Source organism: Alligator sinensis, unplaced genomic scaffold, assembly GCF_000455745.1.
Source record: "Alligator sinensis unplaced genomic scaffold, ASM45574v1 scaffold171_1, whole genome shotgun sequence".
Taxonomy (NCBI): domain Eukaryota; kingdom Metazoa; phylum Chordata; order Crocodylia; family Alligatoridae; genus Alligator; species Alligator sinensis.
In genome coordinates, this window is record NW_005842552.1 from 715,258 (window position 1) to 742,755 (window position 27,498).

Genomic DNA, 27,498 nt, shown 5'->3' on the forward strand with positions numbered 1-27,498 from the left:
TCAATGGAGCTTCTCAAAGAGAGAAAAATGGCACCAGAATGTTTTCACCATGGGCAAAACAGGATTTTTTCACTACCTTCTCAGTCTTAGAAACGACTGAATTGTTTTTTGCCTGAAATGTCCATTCTTCTTCTCCCTTTCCCCACCATCCAAAAATTAAAACTAAACAATCTCTCCCCCACACAGCATAGAACATTTCTGCCCCAATAATTCGTGTGTGGAAAAGCTATGGGCAACTGAAAACAGGCCTTTATGATGAAAATAACAATAAAGCCCCTCCTATAATAGTATTAAGGTACAGGTATAGACTAGTAGTCAGCTGGAATGACCCAGCTCAAGTCTGAAGTGAGCATATGCTAGGACTTGACTGTTGCCACTGCTTCTCCTTGCCACCTGGCCATGGCTTGGGGGAAGCTCTGCATAGGCTAGCCATGGCACTGCGTAGGCAAAGCCCCCACCACCCTGCTGTGGCATGGTGTAGGTAAACCTCCTTTCCACCCCTGCCACTGACACCCCCTGGGATCGTGGGCCAGATCCAGCCTGCTGCCCCAAGCATAGGTTGATTTCTTACTAACTGCCCAGAGTACCCTTGCTCCTAGACTGCTGGAACAGCTATTTACTTTCTCTTCTGTGCCACATAAACTGCACTGGTCAGCTTGTGAGAAGGGAAAGGGCAAAGTTACAGCTCTGCCCACTCTCCAACCCTTCCCTCTCATTCCCTTTCTTCCTGCAGGGAGGTACAGGGAACCTCAGCAGGGGAGTAAGAAGAAACCCCACACCATGCTGCTGCCCTACCAGCACTATCAGGTGAGCCACAGCCACAACCCCAATAGTTGTCATATTATCTATCAGGAGGTGTCACTGTTACACAGTCACTCTCTGGTCATTAATAAACTACGAGGTCCCAATGTTGATACCATCAGAATTTCTTGGCTTTGCTCACAAAACCAAATGCAAACAATATTCGATTTTTTCATTATGTACTTGATTCAAACCACCCAAGAGAAGAAAATTTAGATTGATCTTGTTTCCTCTATGTCCAGGTCCTTCTCCCTTGGTTCAAACTAATTCTACATGCGCATGCCTGGGAAGTGCTTATGTACTGTGATACATCCAAAGAACACTGAAGCAAGGACTGGCCGTACAATGTGTAGAATAGGAAACACCGACCTCACCTATTGGATTGTTAATGGAGCCACTATGATGTGACTCGTGGAGTTGATGGATCGTAATAACAAATCTGGATAACATAGTTTATGTTAATCCAAAAATTAGTGATGTGACTCACAGGAGCCATTGTAATGTCTTACGTCAGTGCTTTGTATTAGCGTTGACATGGACACACTTCAGACAGTGTTTATAGATTCATGGATGTTAGGGGCTGGAAGGGACCTTATAAGATCATCGGGTCCAGCCCCGCTGCACGTGGGCAGGAAAGAATTCTGGGGTCAGATGACCCCAGCAAGGTGGGAGTCAAGATGTTTTTTGAAGACCACCAGGGTAGGTGACTGTGCCACCTCTGGGGGGGGAGTTTGTTCCAGATCCTCAGCACTCGAACTGTGAAGAAGTTTTTCCTTATGTCCTATCTGAAGCAATCTTCAATCAGTTTGAGTCCATTGTTTCGTGTCTTCCTCTGGGGTGCCATGGTGAACAGATGCTCCCCCAGGCCCTGATATATGTCCTTAATATATTTATAGGCTGCCACCAAGTCCCCTCTAAGACTTCACAAGCATCTGAACAAACTTTCTGTTCTTTAGGCACTCTTAGCTTGGTATTGTCCTTTCGCTCTTGAGCAGACTTTGATAACCCCGACAGAAGCTAGAGCTCACCTCTATTTTCTGCCTTGATAGCACGTGCAGCTGCATGGCCCTGCTGGGTCCTCATCCTTTGGCATGAAGGAGAACAAACAGGACAGTCACGAGTGATGCAACTACCCTTCTCCCAAAGAGGAGCTGAAGATGCTCCTAGCAAGGGAGCAAAATCACAGGATTTGGAATCAAATCCTTCTTTTCCACACAGAGGCCACAGTATAAAGACTCCAGTGACAGGCCACATAAATAAGCTGGTATTTCCTTTAAAACAACAAACTAGCAATGGCCAATCCAAAATAAAAGAAATTTACAGCAAAATCTCACTGTTAAGGCCTTGAATCTACACTTGATCCATGGAGAGGAGTCACTTCACTTGTCTGGATACTGACTGACCTCAAGGAAGTTCTGCACAGGCAGAAAACTGTGCCTGCATGCATTAAACTGCAGGATCAGGACTTAAAGATCAATCACCTTCTGTAAAGTCACATCACAAAAGCTGAATTTGACATCTTTTATTTAGAAGTCAGGAGCGCGGTGACCAAATGACTTCAGAGGAGTGAGTTCAAGCCCTGCTCTGAATTCATGCCAAAGGCTCCTCCCAGGTGACCCAAATTTATATAGACCCATGGTCACTCAGGCTGGGGAGTCAAAGGTAACCAGATGTGATACTAGCCATGTCACTCCCTTGTGTGCCACTGGCTACAGAAGCTGGGGTGCCTTAATTGATAGGCTTAGTTCAATGGGGCCATTAGGCATGGGTTAACCCTTGATCTTGATTTGGGAGTCATGCTGCAAGGAAAAACTAGGCAACTCAATGAATAAATAGTCTCTACTATTAAAATAAGTCTGCCATCAGAGAACGTATGTTTCAAACAGGTATGAATCATGAATGTCAAGCCAGTTGGAGTTTATACCAGAAATAACATAACCATTTTTATATCTGTGGGGCTGCAGCCTCTCAGCATCACACAAACACTAAATGCTTTGAACAACTTTTGTTCAGAAATCTAGAAAGGGCTTTTTCTTTTTCTTCTGTAGAGAAAACCCCTAATCCATCTTCAAGGAACTGCAAGAGACAACTCCTGTGATTTACCACCCCCCACCTCAACAGAAGCACTGCTTGTTAATCCAGCAGGAAATAGCATTTGCCAGGATTGACAGCTGTGGATTTGTATTCAATTCCCAAATTAAAAACCAATGACAGGGTTGAGTTCAATAGAGTTGTCAAACAAAAATGAAGAAAGTAAAAAAAAAACCCCCAAAAAAACAACAACCCCCACCTAAACTCTGCAGCCTTCTTGGTAAATTTGTACATATATTTTGGATAATGGTAACAGATGCCTTTAATGGTGCTACAGCCTGTGTGGGAGATATAATGGCATTAAATCCAGAAGCACATTTCCATATAAAATTATTTAATTTGTGAGGTTTTTCATTCCAATAAGCATAAGTGTATTCTCCTCTTATTGCTATATTGTTTTTTTAAGTGGTGCTAAAGATTGAATGTAAAACTCTTTGTTACTGAGATAGCAAGAACTCCCAACATGGATTTCATAAAAACTTCAATGAAGGCCCCGATCCTGCAAAAACAGTGGTACAAACCTTCTTGCTACAAAATTAGAACCCAGACTGTTCAACTCCTATTATGAATTAGAATAATAGAAATTAAATATGGAAAAGGCCAAATGCAGGTCAGTTGGTTTTTCCTCCTTAGCATCAATCAACAGAATTATTTCTTATGATTCCTACCACTTTATCATTTCTCATGTTAAACACCTCCAACAATGTTGTTTCCACCAATTCCATTGGGACTATTAGATTAGCGAATAGATCTCACTAGTCTGATAGCTCCAAGTCCAAATTCTACCCCATTAATACCAGTTTACAATATCTGGTCTAATTAATGACTTGGAAAATAATCTACTTAAGGGATTTCAAAAGTTGTCCTATAAAAATGAAAAAAACAAAAGACATTCACAAGGGTGTGAAGGGTATAAATGCCAATGAAAGAGACTGTTATTAATTAGACCAGGAAAGAGATTGTAAACTGTATTAATTAATCTAATTAAAAATGACAAACTACAAAACACCATCTTGGCTGCTATTTACCTGTATGAAGTGATTCTCTTCAGGTCTGAAATGGGAACATCATAGCCACACTCCTCCAGGACTTCTTTGCAAGCTATTTCCTCCAAAGACAGTTCTGGGTTGTCTACTATGCCAGCACAAAGCTCATAGGTTACCCCTGATGCAGCAGGTATGGGATTCGCTACAGGGTACCAGCACTCCTGGTCTTTATGTTGAAAGTCTTGAGGTTGGTGTCTTTCCATTTCACACATGTAAACAGCTAAAGAATGTAGAAGAAAAAGAAGTATAAATGGATTTGGAAAAGCCTTCTTTTTTCTCTTCAAATGGCAAAAAACATCAGTGGTACCTTTCAAAAATAATTTGGCCATGCAAAATGGAACAAGGGTAGCAAATAGCATCATAACTCAGAGATGAACGCATTTAAAAAGGTGCTTCCACTGATGTTCACACACAAATCACACTGACAGAATTCTTGCATACTATAACTTGCACTCACAAATAATGCTTTTGAATGCATTAATTCTCTTACTGGAACAAAAAAGTGATAGGCCATAGTAACTAACCCCACAAGCAACTGCTGCATGTGACTTCTAACACTTTTTGGAAAATGTGTGCTCATGAAGGTACACACATACTAGATAATGTTTAGATCTGAAACTGCAGTTAGGTAGTAGCAATGGAGAGGCAGTAATGGGAAAAACAATTATACTATTTGGCAAAACTGAAATAGCCTTGAATTTTTAATTTCATTACTTCAAAATGGCTTTCTGAACATTGTTTCTACATACATTGATTTGGAAACCATATACATATTGCTAAAAGTAAGCATAGCTGGGTCAACCCAGAGATCTACTGCTCAAAACAACTTCCATTTGTTGTCCAATATCCGGATTTATTTTCCACTACGCATTTATCTTTGCTGGGAAGTTGGGTTGTACATTATGTACCAAGTGTACAATGATGAGTCTTTCAGCCTGTCAACTCAGCTGTTATTTGGAGAGGGTTATGAAAAGCATGTATGCTTGTTTGAAAAATCCTCTTTTGAACATATAGTTCCTTGCACAGATCCTTGAGTGGAATTTGCAAAGGACCTTTTGCATTAATCTAGAAACAGCTGTCAGTGTAATACACTCCTAAAGGAAATGCTAAGGGCCAGATTCTACAGTCTTTATGTCAAAAGTCCCATTGATGTCAACGATAGTTTTGCCTTGTTAAAGCTCACAAGACTGGGAGCTAAGACACAGAGTAGCACTATTAAAAATTTTAAACCATTCTAACTTTGACAGATGTCATTTCCATTTGTCTTTTATTTGTAGTTTCTCATCTTCACACACTTATTTTGAATATATTTTGATATTAGGGAAAAACACTATTACAAATTTACAAAATACCAAACAAAAAGTTTGCCACTGTATTTAATAATATTTTTGCACACACTGCTTCTAGCACACCTTCAGAAGGAGGGCTAGAGAGTGCTAAACTAGCCTACAGATTACAGCACTCTCCTGGGAGTTGGAAGATGTGGGTTTCATAGTTTCATAGTTTCTAGGGTCGGAAGAGACCTGGGAAGATCATCTAGTCCGACCCCCTGCCATGGCAGGAAAGAGTACCGGGGGCAAACGACCCCAGCCAGATGGCCTCCGCCAGCTTGTGACCGTTATTCCTGGTCACTCCTGGCGGCGCTCGGGGGAACAGGGACTCCCCCCGTGCCTGTTGATCCCCCCTGACTAGTTTATAGCAGGCCACAAGATCCCCCCTCAGCCTTCTCTTCTGGAGGCTGAACAGGTTCAGGTCCTGTAACCTTTCCTCATATGACCTTCCCTGCTGTCCCTTGATCATGCAAGTGGCCCTCCTCTGGACCCTCTCCATGCTGTCCACATCCCTCCTGAAGTGCGGCTCCCAGAACTGGACGCAGTCCTCCAGCTGCAGCCTGACCAGTGCCGCATAGAGGGGGAGGATCACCTCCTTGGTCCTGCTTGAAATGCATCTGTGGATGCACGACAAGGTACAGTTGGCCTTCCTAGCTGCCTCCCCACACTGCCGAGCCATGTTCATCTTGGAGTCAATAATGACTCCAAGATCCTTTTCCACCTCCGTGCTGACAAGAGGGGAGTTCCCCAGCCTGTAGCTATGGTGCTGGTTGTTCCTCCCCAGGTGCATCACCTTGCACTTGTCTGTGTTGAACCCCATCCTGTTCTCCTCCGCCCATCCTTGTAACCTGTCAAGGTCCGACTAGCCTGTTGCTCCCTTCTATTGTGCCCACATCCCCCCACATCTTGGTGTCATCAGCAAATTTGAACAGGGTGCTTTGCACCCCCTCATCCAAATCACTGATGAAGATGTTGAACAGGGCGGGCCCGAGGACCAAGCCCTGCGGGACCCCACTGCCCACGTCCTTCCAGGCCGAGAAGGACCCATCCACTACCACCCTCTGGGTGCGGCTCTCTAGCCAGTTGGCGACCCATTAGACTGTGTGGGTGTCTGCGCCACAGTCCCCCAGTTTCCTAATGAGAACGGGGTGAGAGACAGTGTCGAAAGCCTTCCAGAAGTCCAGGAAGACTATATCCAGTGCTACCCCTGCATCCAATGATTTAGTGACCATCAATGATTTAGTTTGAACCCCATCAGGGTATTGATGGTACTGAATATGGCTCTCCCACTTCCTGGGTGAGGGCTCTAACTAGTAGGGTATATTATAATAAGTGGGCAACCAACAGGACCAGAATCTCCTTCTCATCTTAAAAAAAAAAAAAGCAGCTAAAAGGCATGTTGTGAGGGGTCCCACCTAGTTGGCATGTGTAAGGTGTGCCAGAAACATGTATAATAAGAGATATTCTTCTGAGGTCCTAATGCTTTTCACAGGTTAAGCCAAAATTTTCCAGTCTGACCTGCCATTTGGACACTAGGCACTGATTACTGCTTTTGCAACTTTTAGGAATGGCATGAAACTAATCGCAAGGATTTATTGGGCTGCTGTTTAATGCCATTGTGGTGTGAAAATCAGTCTTTTGGGTATTGGTGGGCAATACATTTAGGACAGAAGTAGACACTTCATTTATTAAATTAGAGCAAATATTGAAGATAATGCTGAGATGCACACAGGCCCGGAGCAGCAGCCCTGATACAGCCATAGTGCTCCAAGAATATGGAGAGTTCACGATTAATCTTGATTAACAATCCAGGATTTAATCATGTTTTCTGAACTTTCAGCGTTGAAACTCCTGAATAACTTCCTTCCTGTGCAGCTGGGCCAAAGGCAAGACAGCTGAACAGGTGATACTATTACCCAAAACAAGCTCTCCGAGGTGACTGAAATGAAGAGCCTTGTTTAGTCTCCAAAGCAGAAGAAAGGGAGACAGCAGTACAGATTTGGAGAGACTCCTGGAATTTAGCAGACTGGGAAAGAAACTAGTTTTGCTGTTTAAGCTTTCCATTTCTCATGTTTGCACCAATTCTCTGGGCACCTTGTGAAGCAGAACATGGCTTGTATGTCAAGTCTTTGGTGCTATTTATTTTGAGTCACTGGAACAACAAACAACCCACTAAAAGGCTGTTATACTTCACTGGAAAATCCTATGGCATATGTCTAGTGGTACTAATGCGAGTCTTTCCTATTTAATTATATTTGGAAAGGCATGGTCAGTCGCCTGCCGAAACAAACAACGCCTTGACTTTACCCCACGGAGGCGTCTTCAGAGACCCATCGTGGAAATGACTGCAGGAGTCTTTCTTATCATTGTTTTACCAGAAGGGTCAACTGGTCGGACTTGCTGGTCCATCTGAGAAGGGGCTAGTTCATCTGTCAAGCCACACGCACAATGGATACACTCTTAGTAATTAAACGCGATGTGCCGTATCTCCTTTCTGCCGGCAGTCTGACAAGGGAATGCAGAGATTCTCAGCCCTTAATTTATGCATTGCTGTGTGCCACCAGGCAAGGGGCAATGGATCTGAACAGAATAAATGCTCTGGATGGCGTGGCAGTGGACAGTAGCTGTCATTGAATGTCTGACTGATCATTCACTCAACTTCCTGACCACATTCAAGACCCTCTCCAGTCTCTGAGATTATAGCACCAAAACAAACAGGCTTTTTGGGATCCCTACACTGAGCAAAAACTGACCGTCCTGGGGGGCCGCATAGCTGTGGTCTCTGCTTGGCTAGATAATGTATAGAATTCAACTTATTTAGTTTTCTCTGCTTTATTTGACTAGGGACAGCCTATTTTTATATTGACTTGGCTTATTGTTCTTCTCTTGATATAATAAATGTATTCTGAAAAAAAACAACCCCACATCTCTGACATTCATAATGGCAAAACTAATTTTATCATGCGTTGCTCCTGATTCAAAGATAAAATGTGTCCATCTCTGCCTTGCATATTAAAAGGCTCATATGGAGAACTGAACTTTATGCCCTCGGCTCATGAGTACATTTCATACTCTGTCATTTGAAAAAAAAGGTGACATACAAGGATGTTTGCAGTTAAAGCTGCCTATGAACGTCTCAGCGAGAGCAACAGCCGTACAAGCAGTTTGTATTTGGTTGGCAAATAAAAGACATAGGATTTTAAATACGCATATAAATAAACTCTGTTTCTTAGAATTGGCAAGTGTGCGCTGAATGAGCTTGAAATTGTAATAGGGCTGCCTTACACTGAACAGCTTGTCAATCACTAACAGCAAGGGAGGATGGTAAGACGCTGCACCAGAAAGTTTCTAGCGAAATGGTCTTGAAACAGTCTCTTAGCAACAGAGAGTAAAAAGTCTTTTAGACATCTTAAAAATAAATAAATAAATGAATAAATGGATAAATAAAACAATATGCTCAGAATTATACATTTTATTTTTACCCTCCAAAAAAGTAAATATTGCCAGTAGTTATAACAACTGATACAAAAAGGTTGACATTAATTTAAATAGATTGCCTCTCAGACTAGAAATATACATTTTGTAATGAAGAAAGCCAATAATCCACTATTACTTTGTGTCACAGAATAAAACAAACCTTCCCACATATTTATGCAACTTGTATCAATATTCCCCCTAAGTGTGATTCTTGCTTTCAATTTCCAAGTATATACAGCCTTGCTCTATATAAGATTTTTAAAAATCAGGATTGTAAAACCTCATGTTGCAAGGCATAAGTGGTCTAATAATCACAAGAGGTTAGGAAGAAACTTCCCATATAGGCAACTTATTCTGTAATTGCTTGGTATAGGGATATTTGCTAGTCCCCCATCCCCTGAGATGCTTGGCCATGGCTAAAGCCAAGGGCAGAATACTGGGCTAGCTGAATCACTGGTTTCACCTGGCAGCACAATTCTTGTGCTTAGGAATTCTGATCTACTGAATAGTGGGGCCAAAATAAAATGGAGTAGATATGGAACAATGATTTTATCACACATATCAATAGAACCAACAACTTTTAATGGCTAAATCCTCGATAGTTTGTTTCATTTGAGAGCAAAAGTAAAGATTTAAAAAAAAACCGAAAAGATTACCTGGGCGGAACTGCTTCACCACAACAAAACACTGCCGGGAAGTGTTAAAGATCAAGATTGACACGCTAAAAGAGAGGGGAAAAGCACAGATTAATGCACTAGGTAGGATAAGTACACCATTATTACTTTTACACCTCATGAATTTTCACTATATAAATGTATATGAGGCGTATTATTAAAGCTGCTATGCAAAAAAAGGGCCCAAGCCAAACTCAATTGATTCCGCTGACTTTTGGCTCAGGTGTTTTGGATCACACCCCAGAAGTGAACTTATTCAAACATAAATAATTTTTTCAGCGAATAAAAGACTTAGAATTTGGTTATTAAACATAACAAGAGGAAAAGCTTCTTCTAAAAGCATTGAATGATTTCTGATATCAGGGGAGACGCATTGGAATCACATCCCAGCACTTGGAAGAAAGACCACTGACGTTAAGGGGCTTTGCATAGGCAGAGACCCTCCTGTTTGTGATCCTCTGATGAGTGAGGGCCTTAAAAAAGGCACCACATCCTAAAATCAGCTTATGTACAAACTCAAATTAAAAGCAATTTTAGATGTTAAGATACCGTGTCTAAGATGGTGCCCATGTTTATTACCCTAACATCCTACCTGTTTTGTTTTGCCTAGTTTCGTTATGCTATTGGTGAGTTCATTTATTATTATATATATCTGTTGTACAGGTTTTCAAAACAGTAAGATATATTGACAATGCCATATTTACACGCTGCAGTCAAACTTTCAGCATTATTTGAATGAGAGATATGGTAGATACTCGTGCTTATGACTTGACTTAATCAGTTTTTCACAGGGTGCTGACAAGGGTCTGGTGACATTTTATGTTTATGAAAAACACCCACCATGCTTATTACAGCAGTGCATAAGGACTGATCAAGAGTAGGGAGTCCAGATGTTAACATTTTGCATTTATGGCTGCTACGCCCAAAGGTCTCTACTGGATATTTATGGCTCATGTCCCAGGAGATGTCATCTGCAGGAGATTTTACAGTGAGGCCTTTTTGAGTTATTATGTATTGAATGAATATTATTTTTAATTACAGATACAGAGAATCTGTAGTCCAATATTAGGGTATTTGCTAATAATGAGGGCATCTACATGAGATGCTTTACTGAACTGTCAACTAAATTGCACAGTAAGTTGTTACCATGTAACCGTGTGTAAGAGCTACTGCTCAGTAAATTAGTCTACTATGCAGTTAGCTAGTACCTGTAAATATAGGTACTAGATTACCTGTGTAGTAGTTACTGCGCAGTAGTGCTCATGGAGACACTGACCAGGAGCAAATTTGTTTCTGATCAGCCAAAGCAGCAGGGGCCACAGGGGACAAGGAGCTCTCTGTCTCTGGTCCTGGTGCTGCTCAGCTTCCGGCTTCCCCCATGAACCAGGAGCCAATAAGCGCTGGGGCTGGGAAGCTCTCTGCGCCCTGTTCTGGTGTGCAGCTGGCAGCTCTGGGGGGTGAGCAGGGGCTGAGACCCCTCCATGCCATGCAGAGCTGCTCCAGGGGGCAGGTGAGGACTGGGAACCCAAGCAGGGCAGCTGGCAGCAAGCCCTGTGCTCCCCAACCTGGTAGGAGTCTCATCGGCATCTGTCCCACATCCCACACCTGATGGGCATGGGGCCAGGAACGCTCTGCCCACTTCAGGGGAAGCTGTCTTTTGGCCTTGTGCACATCAGGTCCCCTCCCAATGTGCATGGGGCCAGGAGTCAGATGCCGCTGAAGCCAGCAGAGCTCTCCTGGCCCTGTGGGCATTGGAACAGGTCCCATGCCCCTTACCAGGATCCAGGTGAGCACCAGGGGGAGCTGGGAGCTCCCCCTGGCTGCTGCAAGGGGACAGAGCAGGACAGGAGAAGCCCTGTACTGGTCTGCTCCCAACAGGGAGCACGTGTAGACGGTGCTCCTGGGCATAGGTGTCACATAGGGCGGCATGGGGGGGCATGTGCCCCCCCTGAAATTGGACCTCATCTGCTGGGGAGTGCCTCCCGGTGCCCCCCCGCCCCCCTGAGAAGTGCCGGCAGCACTTCTGGTTTTGCCAGCAGCACTCCCAGGGTCAGTGATCGGCTGCTGGGGGACCCATCCCCCGCACAGAGCCAGGAGGCATCAGTCGCCCATGCTCCCAGGGGAAAGCTTACTGCACAGTATTTTATTAATGCGAATTAATAGCAGGCATAGAAGTGCCCAATGTGTACTAATGGAGGAATAGACCTTACGTCTGAATCTGTAAAGGATTTTAGGTGTCTCAAGTTTTGTGCACTGTTCTTATAGTTTCCGTGGCCATCCTGTTTTACTGCTTGAAGTTTCTCTGATTTATGACGATTTTGTCCCTATGAGAATAACATTATTTGACTGCTGTTCTAATGAGCTTCCTTTCTTTTGAGTCATGGCTACAAGACTGTGAAAATCACCTGAAAAGCTGAGGCAGCCATCTAAAGTTCGAGGGGACTGCAGGGACTCCTTGAAGGATACACTTGCCTCCAAGATTGCCTTATGCCTCTAGTGAAGCCCAAGCTCTCTTTTACTTGGATTTTTTTAGTGCATCACATTTTAATAACTTGCATCAACTCATTAAAATGAATCAGCTATTAGACATTATTTTTCCTAGGAGTCAATCACTTGAGACTTTAATGGAACAGATGGGAAAACTAAAAAACAATCTGTCAAAATTAAGGAACAAGATCAAATTAAACTAGAACAGAGTAGTAGCAAGTTATTACAATTGTCTGCCTCTCACACCATCTTGAGACAGGAGGGTACAGAGACACTATAGAGCTGCAGAACTTTCTTTTAATTACTTTTCATTTTCTCGGAGGATGACAGACAAGTTTGAATATTAATTTACATTTTTTTTTAAATGACAAAAGACAAGTGCTAATATTCCCTGATGGATTTTGAGAGCCACAAGCCAACGGGTTCAAACTGAACTCTCAGAAATGAGTCTGTTATAAGAAAAGTGTGATCTGGTATTTTTTCTAACTCACCAAAATACCTTCTCCATGACACTAGGAAATAGATTTTCATAGTTTTTCATAGTCTGTATCTTTTTACTTGTAAAATGCCTTATTTTGTTAAAGGATTAGGTAGTTGAAGAATCTATTAAGTGAGGACGGATTTTCGAAGTGGATCTGCATAGATTAGTGGTTCTCAAACAGGGTACTGTGACAACCTGTCAGGGGTGCCAAACCACTGGTGACACCACCATGGCTACAGCCAGATGAAACTTTCCTGTGCACCTTGGTTTCTAGCAGGTATATTACAGACAAACCGGAGAAGTTGTGATGGAAGCCGGCACTCCTGCCTCCACTGGGTTTATCTAATAACCCTAATGTAGGCAAGAGCACAAACACCTGCCACAGCCCCTCCTGGTCCGGTCCAAGACACACCTCCCAGAAACAGAAGGCATGGGGGACAATTCCATGTGGTTGTGACACCAGCAATAGAGGCATCTATCTCCAAGCTGTCACATCGCCTCTGTCACTAGGTGGAACTGTCCTGCACACCTGCTTCCAGGAGGAGTGCATGTAGCTGGACTGGGAAAGGCAGAGGCATGAAGGGTATACTTACCCGCTTATCAGATAAACCTAAAGTAGGCAGGCATGCATGTGTGTGCTGCAGCCCCTTCTGGTCTGGTTTTGCATGCGGCACAGCAGGCACTTTTAACTGCATCCAGGCTGAGAAGCACTGAGGCAACACAACAGTGATTCTCAACCAGGATGTCACCAAATTCAAAAGTTATGGAGGATGCTCTGACTCAAAGAGTTGAGAACCACTGAACCAGATCATTCTCAGAGCCCAAAAACAGCCCCACTGCTTTCTGGTCTCCATGTGGGTGCAGTAGCGCAAATGCAAGATTCAGCTGCAAGGTCTGGCCTGCTGAGTGCATAAAAATTCCTATTCTTTTTGAACTTCAAATCAGTCATTCATATACAAATTGTTTTTAAAAAAACACCTTTATTTTTTGTACAGGATATATGCAGCAGAACAGAAGTAATCTATTGCAAAGACAGTGCTGTACTCGTGTTTTAATGAGTGAGATATTCCAATGCATTCATGTGTGTGTTTGATATTTCAAGGCAATTTCTTAAAAGAGCATTAACAGCTAAAACTTAAAGCCATCTATACAAATCTAAATTTCCAAATGATAAATAAAAAGTAAGATAAATAAGAAAATGGAACATTCACAGCAAACCTTGGGAAAAATCTTTGGCATCATAATACACAAAAGATTAATCCAGCCGAAGGTTTATGTTATCAGAGCAACGACACAGAACCACAAGAACAGGAAAACAGTAGACTTTCCTTGGAATGTATGAGGCCTACACAGGAATTTAATCTGCCATTGACATCAAAGGCCTTAGCTTAACAATAGGCTTCATGTGCACGCATGCCAAAAAGATGCATAGGATTTATTTTTGTTGCAGCTCCTTTCCTGGAGAATTTAACAGTCATTCATGAGGAAAAGTTGTACCAGATGTACTAGGATGATGGTAGACCCAAGGCACTTTTAAAACACCAGTAGCTACAGAATGAGCGTATGGATAAAAAACAATATTCTAGCTCACACTGCAGGTAAAGGCCCCAGGAGCAGAAAATTTCTCAGTGTTCCCCATGGTTCATTCCAGGAGTGGGCTATAGCTTGCTTCTACTCAGAATACTTGATCCACCAAGTATTATGGATCACTTTGGTTCTGAGAGGAGGCACAGTCCTTCCCCACGTTGTCCTCCCAATGAGTTTGATAATACTGTTTTACACTGTTTTAACACCTTTTGTTATAATTATTTCAACAGCTTTTGTTCTAACTAATATTTAAACAAAGACATTAAATGTTTTAATTGTTTGAGATGGCTTAAACAGAGATGATTCTTTAAGGGCAGAAGGAGGGACCAAATGACATCAAGGTTCTTTCAAGATGTATTTGTCTAAGTGTCTAGAGAGAGGGTGGAGGTCTTTCAAAGAAGGCTCCCTGTACTTACTGGTTTCCTAAAAATGATCTGAGATCCTGTTTCATTTTTCCATAAATACATGTAAAACTGGTGGAAGATTTATCATACGTTAAGAATGAAAGGGTGTGTCTACATGTGCACTTTAATGAGCAGTAGCCTATTTTACTGTGCCATGGCAAAAACCGTGCTAATACGCTAATGTGCAATAAAATTAGGCTACTGCATATTAAGCCTCACTAAAAAAAGTGCGTGCTTTTGCTACTGCACTTTAGGGGTGCTAAATTCAATGCGCAGTTGCAAAAGCACATTAATGAATGTGTAGATGCATCCAAACATGTTTAATACTGTACCTAAGGTGTATCTTTGAAGGCAAGGCAATCTAAAATGTAATAACTGCAAACTCCAGCTGATGTGTAGGTAATGTATAATACTAAAACAAAAGTATAACATGTGCCTAATATTAGGGCTTTATTATGGCATTTGTTCATAGAAAATTAAAATAAAATGACCAATACTTTCAGACCAGGAAGTAATACTTTTATAAAACTATTAACCAAATTTGCTTTGCAAAAGCCATGAGCATGTGTACTTCTAGATCGTCAGCAGGTATTTTTGGTATGGCCCCTTCTTTGGCAATCTTTTATGTTGATGATCTATCAGTTGTTGACCTGGGTTGCAGTTAATCCATAAGCAATTGCTAACCACTGCTAATTGTTTTCCATTAGATGAAAACAAAATTTTAAAAGCCCTTGATGGATTAAGATTGTCCTATAATGCTCCCTAGCAATGGAAACCTTGCAAATGTTATTTTTATATATATACATATACATATATATATATATACATATATACACACACACACACACATATACACACACACACATATATACACATACACACACACACATATATATACATATAAACACTAATAGTAGAGGAAAGAGCAAGATTCTCCTGACTTCCTGAAACGCAACAGGATTCCTCGGTCTGCAGACAAGGTTTTAAAAAAATAATCTTAGTTTAGTTCTATGCTATGCTAAGTAATTGATGAGGTAATTAAGACAAACATACTGATCTTCCTTTAACTCCAATTATTACCAGGGCAACTCAATATCACATACTGCAGAAATCTAGGATTATGTACAATTCTGATCAATACAGGACAGTGCACAGTAAATGACTCAAAAAAGCTGACCCAACATAAAAAGCAACAACTTCCTACATGTTAACCTCAGGCACTAACATGCACATTACTAACTAGTTAAGAATCCAGTAGACTTTTGAACCGATTAAGAATGTGGTTCTTACATGTTGCTTACAAGTGACAAATATGACTATGGTAGTGGGGACTTTAGAGTGAATATATTACTCTGAACATTATTTACAATCAGATTTTGAAGGCACTCACCTATTTTGGTGAAAAAAGAGAAACAAATTATAAGAACTCCAAATGACAAGGAAAGAAATACAAAGATGTTGTGCAAATTGCAACAGTTTATTTATTCAGTCACATTAATTACACGTGTAGATGTGTCCACTGTGTTGAAAACTGGAACCAAAATTCTTCACGTTGTTCTCTTTATTGAGACCATTACTAAATCTGGCAATAAATAAATAAATAAATAAAGCCTTTAAGAAGTAAGTTACAGTGGGTGCATCTATATGTTCAATTAACCCAACACAATAAACTCTGGTGCAGTTTGTGCTGGAGTTGGTTGCTCCTGGGTGCAGAATCTGCATATGTGCCAAAGACAGCAGCAGTCTGAGTCAAGGTGGAGCAGCTCCTGCACTTTAGCACCCTCATGCCCCAGCCAGCCAGACATCTGTGTTTCTGCTCAGTAAATGACTCTGCTGTAAGATAGTACTGCCTCGAAAGTACTATCTTATGGGCAGTACTATCTTATGACAGAGTTAATTAATTTACTGCACCCTAATACTGGAGCATGTGTAGACAGTAATGCTTTACTGCAGATCTAAGTAGTCAACTCCACAGGAAAGTGCATGTGTAGATGCACCCAGTGAGATAAAAGCAGATGAAGCAAAACTGTAATTTTACTGTTCATGTAAGAAATGTCCCTATGTGCAATTACAAAGAAATTTCATTTCTTTTGAACTAATGCAATCCAAACAGAATTGTCACATCACATATTTTTCAAGGTGTGGACTTCAGAGCGCCTTATTCTACCTTGAACAAGAGATCCAAATACTTTTTTGTGAACATGAAAGATTAGGCAATTGCATTCAGAGCTATTAACAATTTTTATGAAAAATATCTGTACCTGCTATTGAAATTTATACTGTAACATCTGAAGTGTTTTAATCAGACAAGTACCTAGTATCTTAAGCCACAGAAAACATGGTCCCTTAATTTTCAGAACAGACAGTGTAATAAAGCTGCAGCCTTTGATTATCCTCCAGTGCAACTCTTTCAGTTTCCCAGAGCTTTAACTATAATACAGATAGTCCCAAGATTAAATGTTTGTTCTTGCACATTCTTTATTGGTTAATTTAAGTCTTCCTTCAAAGCATTTTACATTTTACAAAGGCCAACACAATCCACATGGCTGCTTAAAATGCAGCCTACCACAAAAGCAAAGCTATAAGCTCCTGACAAAAACATTCAGCCTTTCATACTAATCACAGTTAAGGTGGATTTGGCAAAAGATAATTAGAGGGGTCTAAGAGGCTTCTGTATTATGATGAAATTTCCAAGTTATTTTTCAATACAATTTAAACACATTTAGTATTAAGTAAACTCTGAATAAAGTGATAAGACAAGTACATTTAAGAAAACAAACATTACTTTTGGAAAAAAATCAAAAGGAAGATTTGTCTCTTTGTAAATCTAACTGCCACAGGAAGTTGCTCATGACACCATAAAACAGGAAGCATATGTTTGGTTAATCACCAGGTTAGTGGGAGAATGAATTGTAGCAGTTATTTAAGATGTGTTAACAACTCCATGTACATATCCTTTTGAAATATACTCTAATATAGTACCTACTGGTAAAACTCCAAGTTGGTCACCATTTCTTTAATCAGTCTAGCAAAGAATAAGGCACAGCAAAACTTTCTGAAATAAATAACTGCTTTCCACCACCCAATTCCCATGTAATAAAGGAAAAAAATATGCTGTAAATTCAACAACAGAAATGAGACATCAAGTTTGCTTACTTATAATCGTGTAGTGCAGGGCTGTTCAACTTCAGGGCAGCTCAGGGCCACTGTCTAGGACCAGTTACCATATGTCCAGGTTTTCCTGGACATGTCCTCTTTTTGAATTCTCTGATTTCCATCCAGGCAGTTTTTTGAAATCTGAACCAATGTCCGGGATTTTGCTCTGTTCCGCTGATCGGAACAGGGAGAGGGCTACAGGAGGCAGGGGATACTGCGTACATGTGAGTGCGCACGTGCATGTGACCAGCATGCAGCCAGGGAAAGTGGTAGGAGCAGCTTCAGCAGCTGGATGCAGGTAAGTCTATGGGGAGTGGGTTTGGAGGGCCAGGGCTTGAGGACTGTCAGGGCGGGGGGTGTGGAAGGGATGTATGCAAGGAGTGGGGGGAAGCAATGCCTGGTGGCACTGGGGGAAGCTGTCTGGGTGCTGGGGCTGTGGCAGGGTGCGGGGGCAGTGCCAGCCAGTGGGGGAAGAGGACAGGTGGGACCCTTTGGGGGCAGCAGGGAGCTCCATGCCTGGATTGGCGGTACCGTTACCTGTACTTGCAAGGGTGGGGCAGCCAGGAGATGCTGTGGGGTGGGGACGTGGGGCATGGCCAGGCTGCCTGGCACTGCACAGGAGCCCCAGCCCAGGGCAGGGGGTACCACAGGCCTCCTCTCTTCTTCCCTCCTGCCCACACTGGGGTCAGAGTAGCTTTGTTGCCATCTGCACAAATCAGAGTCGCCGCTCTCTGGCCCGGTTGGGATGGGTGCAGCTGGGGGTCCCTGCCAGCAGGGCTGGGTGAAGCAGGGGGCTGCAGGTCAGGAGTGAAGGGCACCAGCAGGGATGGGGGACTGTAAGTCAGGAGTGAGGGGCACTAGAATGGCCTGGGGAGGGGGAGGGGACTGTGGGTCAGGAGTGAGGAGCAGCAGCAGGGATGGGGTGGGGCTGTGGGTTGGGAGTGAGGTGTTTCCCTGACAGGTGTCTTCTTTTTTGGAACTGAAAATATAGTAACCCTAGTCTAGGGGCTGAATGTTGCCCTATTCTGGGCTCTCCCCCACTGTGCCCCAAATTGCATGTACAGTATGGACAGTCCAGCTCCCTCTCCCCAACTCCCTGCGGCGCACAGGTAGCCTAGCTCCCTCCCTCTTGGCTATGCATGCTGTTTGGCTCCTCCCCCTCCTGGCCACATGTGCTGTGTGGGCAGCCCAGCCCCCACCCTCTCACAGCACAAGCAGCCTGGCTCCCCCCTGCCAACTCGCAGCATCCCCCACCCTATCCTGGCCACATATCCATCTGCAGTGTGTGTAGCATGGCTCCTGCCTCTTGTGTACAGCTTGAGTGGTCCAGCCTCCTTCCCCACCATGCACCAGCACCTCAGTCCCCTCCCACTGCACCATGTGGTTGGGAGATAGGGGAGACCCAGGAGCAGGGGCAGGAAGTACCAGCCAAAGGAGGGTGAGGGAGTCTGAAGAACAGGGCTGCTGTGGCAGAAGGAGAGGCAGTGGCAGCTATGTCAGGAGCCTGCAGGCCACATGCTAAACTTTTGAGGGCCAAGAATTGGACAACCCTGGCATACTGTATGTGTCATACCATAGCTCATATACCAGGATACCCTTGGAAATGAGACACTGCATATTACTGAGTCCAGCAGAAGGCAACAAAAAAGTTTAGGAGGCTGGGGCACGTGACTTCTAAGGAAAGGCAGATAGAAATGGGCTTATTTAGTCTACAGAAGAGAAGACCAAGGGGGGATTTAACAGAAGCCTTCAACTACCTGAAGGGGGGTTTGAAAGAAGATGGGGCTGGACTGTTCTCAGTGGTGGCAGAAGAAGGAGCAATGGGTTCAAGTTGCAGTAAGGGAAGTTTAGGTTAGATATTAGGAAAAAATTTCTCATAAGGAAAGTAGTAAAGCACTGGAACGGGTTACCCGGAGAGGTGGTGGAAGCTTCATCCTTGGAGGATTTTAAGACCCAGCTAGACAAAGCCTTGGTTGGGATGACAGCTGGGGATAGCCCTTCTTTCAGCAGGGGGTTGGACCTGAGGTCCCTTCCAACCCTCATTTTCTATGGTTTTCCTGGGATTCTATTGATAAAATATTTGACTACATAAATGCAAGTTTTAGTCTAACTGTTTTCATCTGGATTCAGTAAAACTTGTTGGGGGTTATCTGTAAATGATACTGGTCTTTCACCCCCCCTTCTTAATTATTTGTGAAATCACTCTATTTTACAAACTGTCTAACATAAGAAGTCTGTTTTTTGAAACTTATTCATTAAAATGGCAAAGATAAAGTTTCAAAGCAATACTAGATTCTAAGATGGGGAAAGGAAACTAAACAATTCAAGACAACATATACCAGTTAGAGAACATGATTTAACCATCTTTCACATGCATAAACAATCAACTACTATTTTTTAGAAAAATAGTCAAACTTCCTTCAGCTATAATTATTTAACCTCATTACCCAAACTGAGGAACAAATGAGAATAAGGAGTGAAGATCAAAATTTCTTGAACTGTAACTATGATTATCTATCCATGATACATATATGACTACAACAGTCTAATTTTTTCTCCTTTTTGGATGCTGTTCCCAGATAAGCGTCAGATTTTTGCACATCTGAACTTAAGAACATCTTCAGACCTTTCTAGCCTAAGCCCTACAAATGCCAAATGCAATCCAGGGTCCATACTCTCACCAGGTCATGCCTAAACTTTAGGGCATATCCTCAAGATGAATCTAGGACCTGACCCAAAGCTACACAGAGTCAACACAAAGATTCTCGTAGACCTCAGTGAACCTCAGAGGATACATTTGTATGCACTGAACAGAGTTTGTCCCAAATTTTCAAAATAGGTATCTGAAGTTTGGCCTCCTAAAACATATATGTCTGGTTCATCAAAGCACTTTCTGTATGGGCTTAAGTGTGTGGAATTAATCAAATGCTTCAAGCTAAATGATATTTAACTGTTTTACTGAATCAAAGATCTAATATGCAAATTAACAAGTGCCCTGTGTATGTGCCACTCTGAATGACTTCAGTGATATAACATCGCTAGCGATCGTGTAGCTATTTGATACTAAAAAGGGCAGTTTTAGAAAACTTAGGTTAGATTTTGAAAATCTGGTCCCTGGCTTTGTACTTTTTGCACCTACTATTTCAAAACTGCAAAAAACAGTGAGTTCACTTTTAGCCACTGCTGTTAGTTAGGCATCACTGATCCTGACCTGAGGATGTAACAAGGTGTTCATACATCTAAATGAGGGATGTCAAATGGACTGAGCCCATGGAGCTGCCCTCTTTGGCCTGCCAGGCTACTGGTATGGACAGGAGGAATGGCCTGATGCAGAATGGCAATCAGTGGCAGGAGGATGAACAAGGACTGACACCACCCTGGTCACCCTCGGGCCACTGTGCTGGTTGCCACTGCTGCAGCCCTACCTCCCTAGCTGCTGGCACTGCTACGTGCCACATGCTGGAGCTGGAGTTCTAGGGGGTACACAGCAGTGGCAGTTCCAACATGGGGCATGTGGTGGGGGCTGGAGCTGCTGCCACGTGCTTCGGTCCAGATCTGGAGCTGCCTCTGTGTGCTCTGGGTCTGAGCTGGAGCTGCTGTTGCAGCACGCTCCTATCTGGAGCCAGAACTGCAACTGTGTGCCCTGGTCTGGAGCCAGAGCTGCTGCCACAGTCCAGTGCTCCAGTCTGGAGCTGGAGATGCCGCCATATCCTTCACTCCAGAGTCAGAGCTGCTACTGCCAATACAGCTTCCTTGTGCCCTAGTTCAGGGCTGGCCCCCGAAGTGTCTCCAGTCTGGATCCAGCCCAGGGCACAAGGTGAGTTTGGCATCCCTGAACTAAATGATAGCAACAGTGCCTGCAGAACTGCTGACAAACAAACAGGCTCTGTCAAGCCTGAGCTGAAAATTAGGTCCTAAGTACATTCTACTTGCAAATACCATATGAAACAAATCATATAATTATCCAGGTTGAAAGGAAACTAGCAGGTTACTTAGTTTGTTTCTTCTCATAACAGCAGGAAAAAATTAATTATCCCTATATGATCCTTGATAAACAAGTGCCAAGTCTTGGCTTGAAAAGCACCAATGACAGTGATTACACAACATCCCTTGTAGACTGTTTTATGGCTTACCTCTTCCTGTTGTTTAAGAGGAGTCCATACTATCTTACCTGAAATATTCCTCCCGCAGCTTAAGACCACATCCCCTTGTTCAGTCTTTCTTGACCAATAACTATGATTGTTTCCTGTCTGCTGTATGACATTTCTTTACATATTTGTAAAAAACCCAAAAAACCCAGCCCTTTCCTCAGTCTTATCCTTTGTTCAAACACGCCCAGTTCTCATAACCTTTCCTCTTAGACATTACATCCATCACCATTTTAGCATTTTTGTTCCTCTTCTCTGAACTCTCTCCAGCTTGTATTTTTTAATATGCTTTACTTGCTGCATTATCATTTGAAACGTGATCATAAAAATGCCTGTTGTCATTAATTCACAAAATGAAGGCATTCATTACAAAGAAAAACAAGGTTTGTGGTGCAGCACCATGTTATGGCACATAGCTGTATACCTTCACTATAAAGGGATGTTAAAAAAATGAAATGTATTAGTTTGCAATTATATAAGATAATTCATATATAACATGACTGACCTGAGTAAAATTTCACAGTGTATAATAATCAGGGATCTTGGTTTTCTCTGTTTAAAACCCACAAATTCTCTGATTTAATGGCCCCCACCCGCCCCCTGCCAATTCTCCAATTAAAATAAAACCCCCAAAATCCACATTTTTCCGTGATTAAAATGAAATGCTACTATATACATAGAGGTCAGTTGGACATAATGTTTAATTGATACATTTACAATTATAAAGCAATTTGGAAGCCTACCAGTGCCACAATCACTATAGTAAAATAAATTATAAATACCTATACATTTTGGCATTTGATTTTGGGCTTTTTATCATGGAAAATCAGAGCTCCTCCTGCTCCCTTTGCTAACCAGGACATGGGTCCAGCTGTGACTGTGCCACCCACTGCTTCGTGGCACTGAGCAGCCCTGATGTGCGAGTGCCCTGCCCATGCCACTGCTTCTCAATCCTGACCCAAAACCCCGCAGCCCTGCTGGTGCCTCTCACTCCCCCCACCCACAAGCCCCTGGCCCCCCATGGACAACATGGCTGGAGCAGAGCAGGGTTGGGGGGGCAGGCTTGGGAGGGAGGGGCAGCTGCCTACTGCTGCACGCACTCCTGGGGTGGGGCATGAGGGGCACATCTCCCCCCCCCCCAATTTGTGTACAGGGTGGGTGCAGGATGAGGGCTTGGAGCCCCCCACCCTGTTGCCCTCCCCCCAGGGCCTCCATGGCTCAGTGGGCTCGACCTGGCATGGCAGGACAAAGCAGGACCAGGCACAGCCCTGAGCCACCATGGTGAGGTGCCCTCCGTGCTGCCACCTCTGCTGCTGCCGGATGGGAAGGGGGTGCTTCACCATGGCAGCACAAGGCTCCTGGCAGTGGCAGCATTGAGCGTCCCCACCCAGCTGTGCTCTGCTGTGTCGGGTCCCACCTGCTGCAATGTGGAGGTCCCGGGGGGAGGACAGCAGGATAGGGAGCCCCAAACCTGCAGCAGGCAGCCTGCCCCCGACCTGTGCACAAATCTGGGGGGCACATGCCCCCCATGCCGTCCCCGGGACTGTGCACAGCAGCAGGAGCTGCCCACCGCCCCACTCCCTGCCTGGGCCCGGTGGCCATGCATTCTGACCCTGGGCCCCAAGCCCCACACACCGCCCAGGCTGGCAATAACCTCAGCCCCAGCCCTGCCCAACCCCCTCCCTCCCTATGGGGGCCTCAATCCCCCCTCCCCTCCTGCAGGAGTCTCTACAGTTGACTGCTGCAGCCAATGAACTGGAACAGCAACCACAATTTTTCCATGTCACTTGTGTAGTTCTAGTGACCCATCATCTGGCCTAGTCTTATGGTATAAGGGGGCACAGAGGTCTCCTGGCGCAGCTGTTCTTCTGACAATGTTCCCCCCTCACTTCTGCAACAACACTTGGGTGGAATGGGGGCGCTCAGAGCCTTTGCACTGGAGTCAATGCAAAGCATGCAGTGCTGAACTGAGCTCATATTTAGCAATTTTCCTCAGAGTCTATAAGATTTTTAAGAGAATGTTTCAAGGACCCCTTTCTGTATATGAAAGCAACTAAGAAGAGTGCTACTGTTTTAGGGTCTGCAGCAGACAATATAGTGTAATGAAAATATCCCAGATCCCAGACAACCTAAAAATCCCTCCCTGAAGGAAAACTGTGTTTTTCAGCTACCTTTACAATATCCGCAGAAGGAAGATTTTTTTTTTTATTAAGTAGATCAAATAAGATAGCAGCAACATTTAGAGTCATAAAGTGAATTCATTCTTACTCGGTTCTAAAAAGAGTCAATGCATATGTTAAGGAAATTACTTCCACTCCTCTCCCCTCTTTTCTTTAAAAGGAAAGGGTTGATTTGGTAAGCTTCTCCATCAATAACATGTTTTTATTTTGAGACTATTGATGAGCTAACGTGATGTGTGCCATTTGACTAGTTTAAGATTCAATCTGCTTGTCCACCAGTGGACACTATGCTTAAATTCCAATTCTACATCTTGTAACAGATTGTTTCTTGGTCCCGTTTTTGTGCCATTAGTATACTGAAGGGGTGGGCAACTTCTGGCTTGTGGGCTGGATCTGGCCCACAGCAAACTCCATTTCCCAGCAGCCCCTGCGGTGGCAGCTACTTCTGGCTCTGGACCCTGCCCCACTGCCCAGGCACCCCAGCCCATCTGCCCTGTACCCACCGCTGGGGGTGGGACCTGCGTGGGCAGGGCATGGCATGTGGCTGGGATGGGGCTGTGGCTGGGAGTGAGACAGGTGGGTGGGGCTTGGGAGATCCTGGGATCTTGGGGCAGTGAGAGAGCAGGGCTGGGAAGAGCTGCGGGCATGCAGGGAGCAGTTTGCAGCTCTGCCCCAGCCCCATACTGTCACCGCCTTAAGATCCCAGCCCCGGAGCAGCTCCCTGACCAGCTGCATGGCTCCCAGCCAGTTTCCATGGAGACCCTGGGATCATGGGGCTGTGACGGTGTGGGGCCCGGGTAGAGCCTGGGTTCAGTGGACAGGGGTACGCAGGGAGCACATCGCAGCTCTGTCCCACGCTGCCATGGCCCCGTGATCCCAGGGTCTCCATGGAGACCAGCGGGGGCTGTACGGGCAGGGGCTGCCAGGAAATGGAGTCCGGTCATGGGCCAGCTCTGCCATCTTGCCCACCCCTGGTATATTGTCTTGTATAAGCTCCTAAATTATGTCTTTTAAAAATCTTGGATCAGTTTCAGGGGAGTCGCTGAAACCTGAAATGAGCTAGAGCTATGGCTCTATAAAGTGACTGAACGCAAAACTGAGGTATTATCTTTCATGCTCTTAGTGTACGAAGTATAGCAGAATTAGGCCAAGGAACAACAGAAATGGGAACATCAATCTTGTTTTGGCAACACAGAATCATTGTAATTGCATTTGCTTAGGTTATTGTCATAGGCATTGACTAGAAGTTGTTACTATTTCTATTGATTATTTTCTCCTAAGAAACCAGTCCCACTTTTGGAGCAATGCTGTTTAGTCAATAAAAAAAAAAAATGCAATTATCAATTCCCCCACTCCAGCTTACCTCTCCTTTCTTGCTCACTGCTCTTCCCTCCGCTTTACCTTCCACCCTGTGGGGGGAGGAAATGCAAGAAGAGGACCTGCAATTGCTGTCACCCGTTCCCGTACTCCGGGGCAGGCACCAGAGTAGGCTGCAGCATTCTGAAGCGCTCCCACCAGGAATAGCACCTGGCCAAATACATGTCCCCTGGCTGACATTCTTTCTTTATGAAATACTTCCAAGTGCATTTCACTTTGAAACATTTCGGTTGTTATGTCTATCTGGACCCAAAGCACCATTCATGTCATTGCAACTCTACAGCTGTCTACAGTAGTGGATCTCACTGTACCATCAGAACAATGGTAGATACAGTATTTTCATAGAGAGAAAGGCTGCTTGCAGGTTGATGGGTTTGCTTTGAAATGAGTAACAGCAATAACCCAAGAGCTGTAATACTGACCATGTGCTAGTTGTAACATTGACTAACTACCTGTATTGAATATAAATATATGTACATATATATATGGGCATATGTACAGGGGTGGATCCAGGGGGGTGGTGCAAGGCTGCAGGTGCACCCCACTCTGATTCTTGGTCTGCCCGAAGTTTAAAACCAACTGCTTGGAAATGGCAGCAGCATTTCTATTCAGGCAGTAGCGAGGGAGTCACCTGCCTTCATGGCTCACTGTAATCCAACTGTTCCCTTCTTAACTTCTTATCCCCTAGCTCCTTTTTTAATGGTCTTGATGTTCCATTCATCAAGAAATTCTTTCTTCTGAAATTTTGCTATTAGCTGCTCCTCTTAATGTCACTCCTATTTCACGGCCCTGCAGGCTGTTTTTAACTTTACCTGAAAACAACTCAGATGAACTGCACAAAGTAGCTGACTATGGTTTCCACCGCACCGATCGCATAAGTGTGAATTTACCTCGCATATAATCAATTTTTGGCATAAAAATGGTCATTGCATCAGAGTGAATTCACACATACAGAACCCGCATAAAGAGAGGGAAACGTGTATGCTTTAAGCACAAGTTTAACCAGTATGCTTTAAGCACACTGATGAACAGAGGTGAACTGCAAATCTGGGAGTAAGGTAGAGACTTCATCCACCTGAATGTTTGTACGTGGGGGGGAGGGAAGGGGCAATTCCGATAGGAATTTTTGGGTTCTCCCACAATACAAACAACTACTAATTTTTCCATTTAACTTCAACTATTTTATTCATTTATTTAGATACATTATGTGTGTATATATAATACATGCATCAGGTATCTGAGTTGTAGCTGTATTGGTGTAGAGGAAAAAGCAATTAGGGCTCATGGTAGAGGTGATATCTTTTATTAGACCAACAAGATTTGGGGGGGGGGGGGGGGGGTGAATAAAATGGGGGGGGGGGGGGGGGATGTTGCAATTAAAATTATTTTTTTTGCAAAAACTGTGTTGGTCTAATAAAAGATATCACCTCTACCATGAGCCCTGACTGCTATAATACATGCACACACATATTTGTACAGGACTTGATCAGAAATCAGAGACATATTATGCTAATAAATAAGTGGCCTGAATTGTAGAAGTGTTAAGCATCCAACAGCTCCCATTGACTTTGAAGGAGAAAAGCAAATTTTTTATCTCTTACAAAGATCAGGTCCAAATTTAGGCAAACACCTTTCCTGAATGAAGATGATTCCTTAAGCTGGGGGCATTTTAGATGGCTACATATGGGTTATAGGACCCTAATTTTACACACTTTTGTTGAAATTCTGACCCCATTATAGCTCATAAGGTTTTACCACTGACAGTAATAAGGCCAGGATTTCACCTCTGATTTTAAAAATGTTACCTCTGATTAACAATAAGAAGCCTTGCAAAATGCAAAAACAAAAAACCTTCACATTATCATCTAACGTCAAAGATCTCTACACTCCTGTACAACTGTGCAATGCTATTTTAGCCACACAACACAAGACCCTACTGTAACATTCTGAACCTATTTTAAAACAATCTCCTACAATTTATAGCAAATTTTTGTTTCTTTAGATGGTTATTCCTGCTCTGAGCATCTGCTGAACAACCTGGCAGTTTGAAAAATTAAAATTCAATTTCCAATGTACAGAACAGTGGTTCGCAACATCTTTAGTCTCAAGGCACCCCTACATAGACTCAAGGCACCCCTCAGAAAATGCCAACTCTTAGTTTTTACTCTTTCTTTAATTACAGAAAAATAACAGAGCAGATTTTCCTGTTGCAAACAACTCAGAGACCACAACTATGGATTTCTATTTGAAATCTCACT

At 43.5% G+C, this 27,498-nt stretch overlaps 1 protein-coding gene across 1 annotated transcript in view; it reads right to left on the reverse strand.

Annotated features, from left to right (window-relative positions):
• NUDT14 (nudix hydrolase 14) overlaps window positions 1-27,498 on the reverse strand; it is an 87,637-nt gene that overhangs the window by 16,084 nt on the left and 44,055 nt on the right. The window contains exons 3-4 of the mRNA XM_006032173.3: window positions 9,403-9,467; window positions 3,921-4,158 (exon numbers count right to left, since the gene is read on the reverse strand). Coding sequence (XP_006032235.1) covers window positions 3,921-4,158; window positions 9,403-9,467 — 303 coding nt within the window. The remainder of the gene's footprint in view (window positions 1-3,920; window positions 4,159-9,402; window positions 9,468-27,498) is intronic.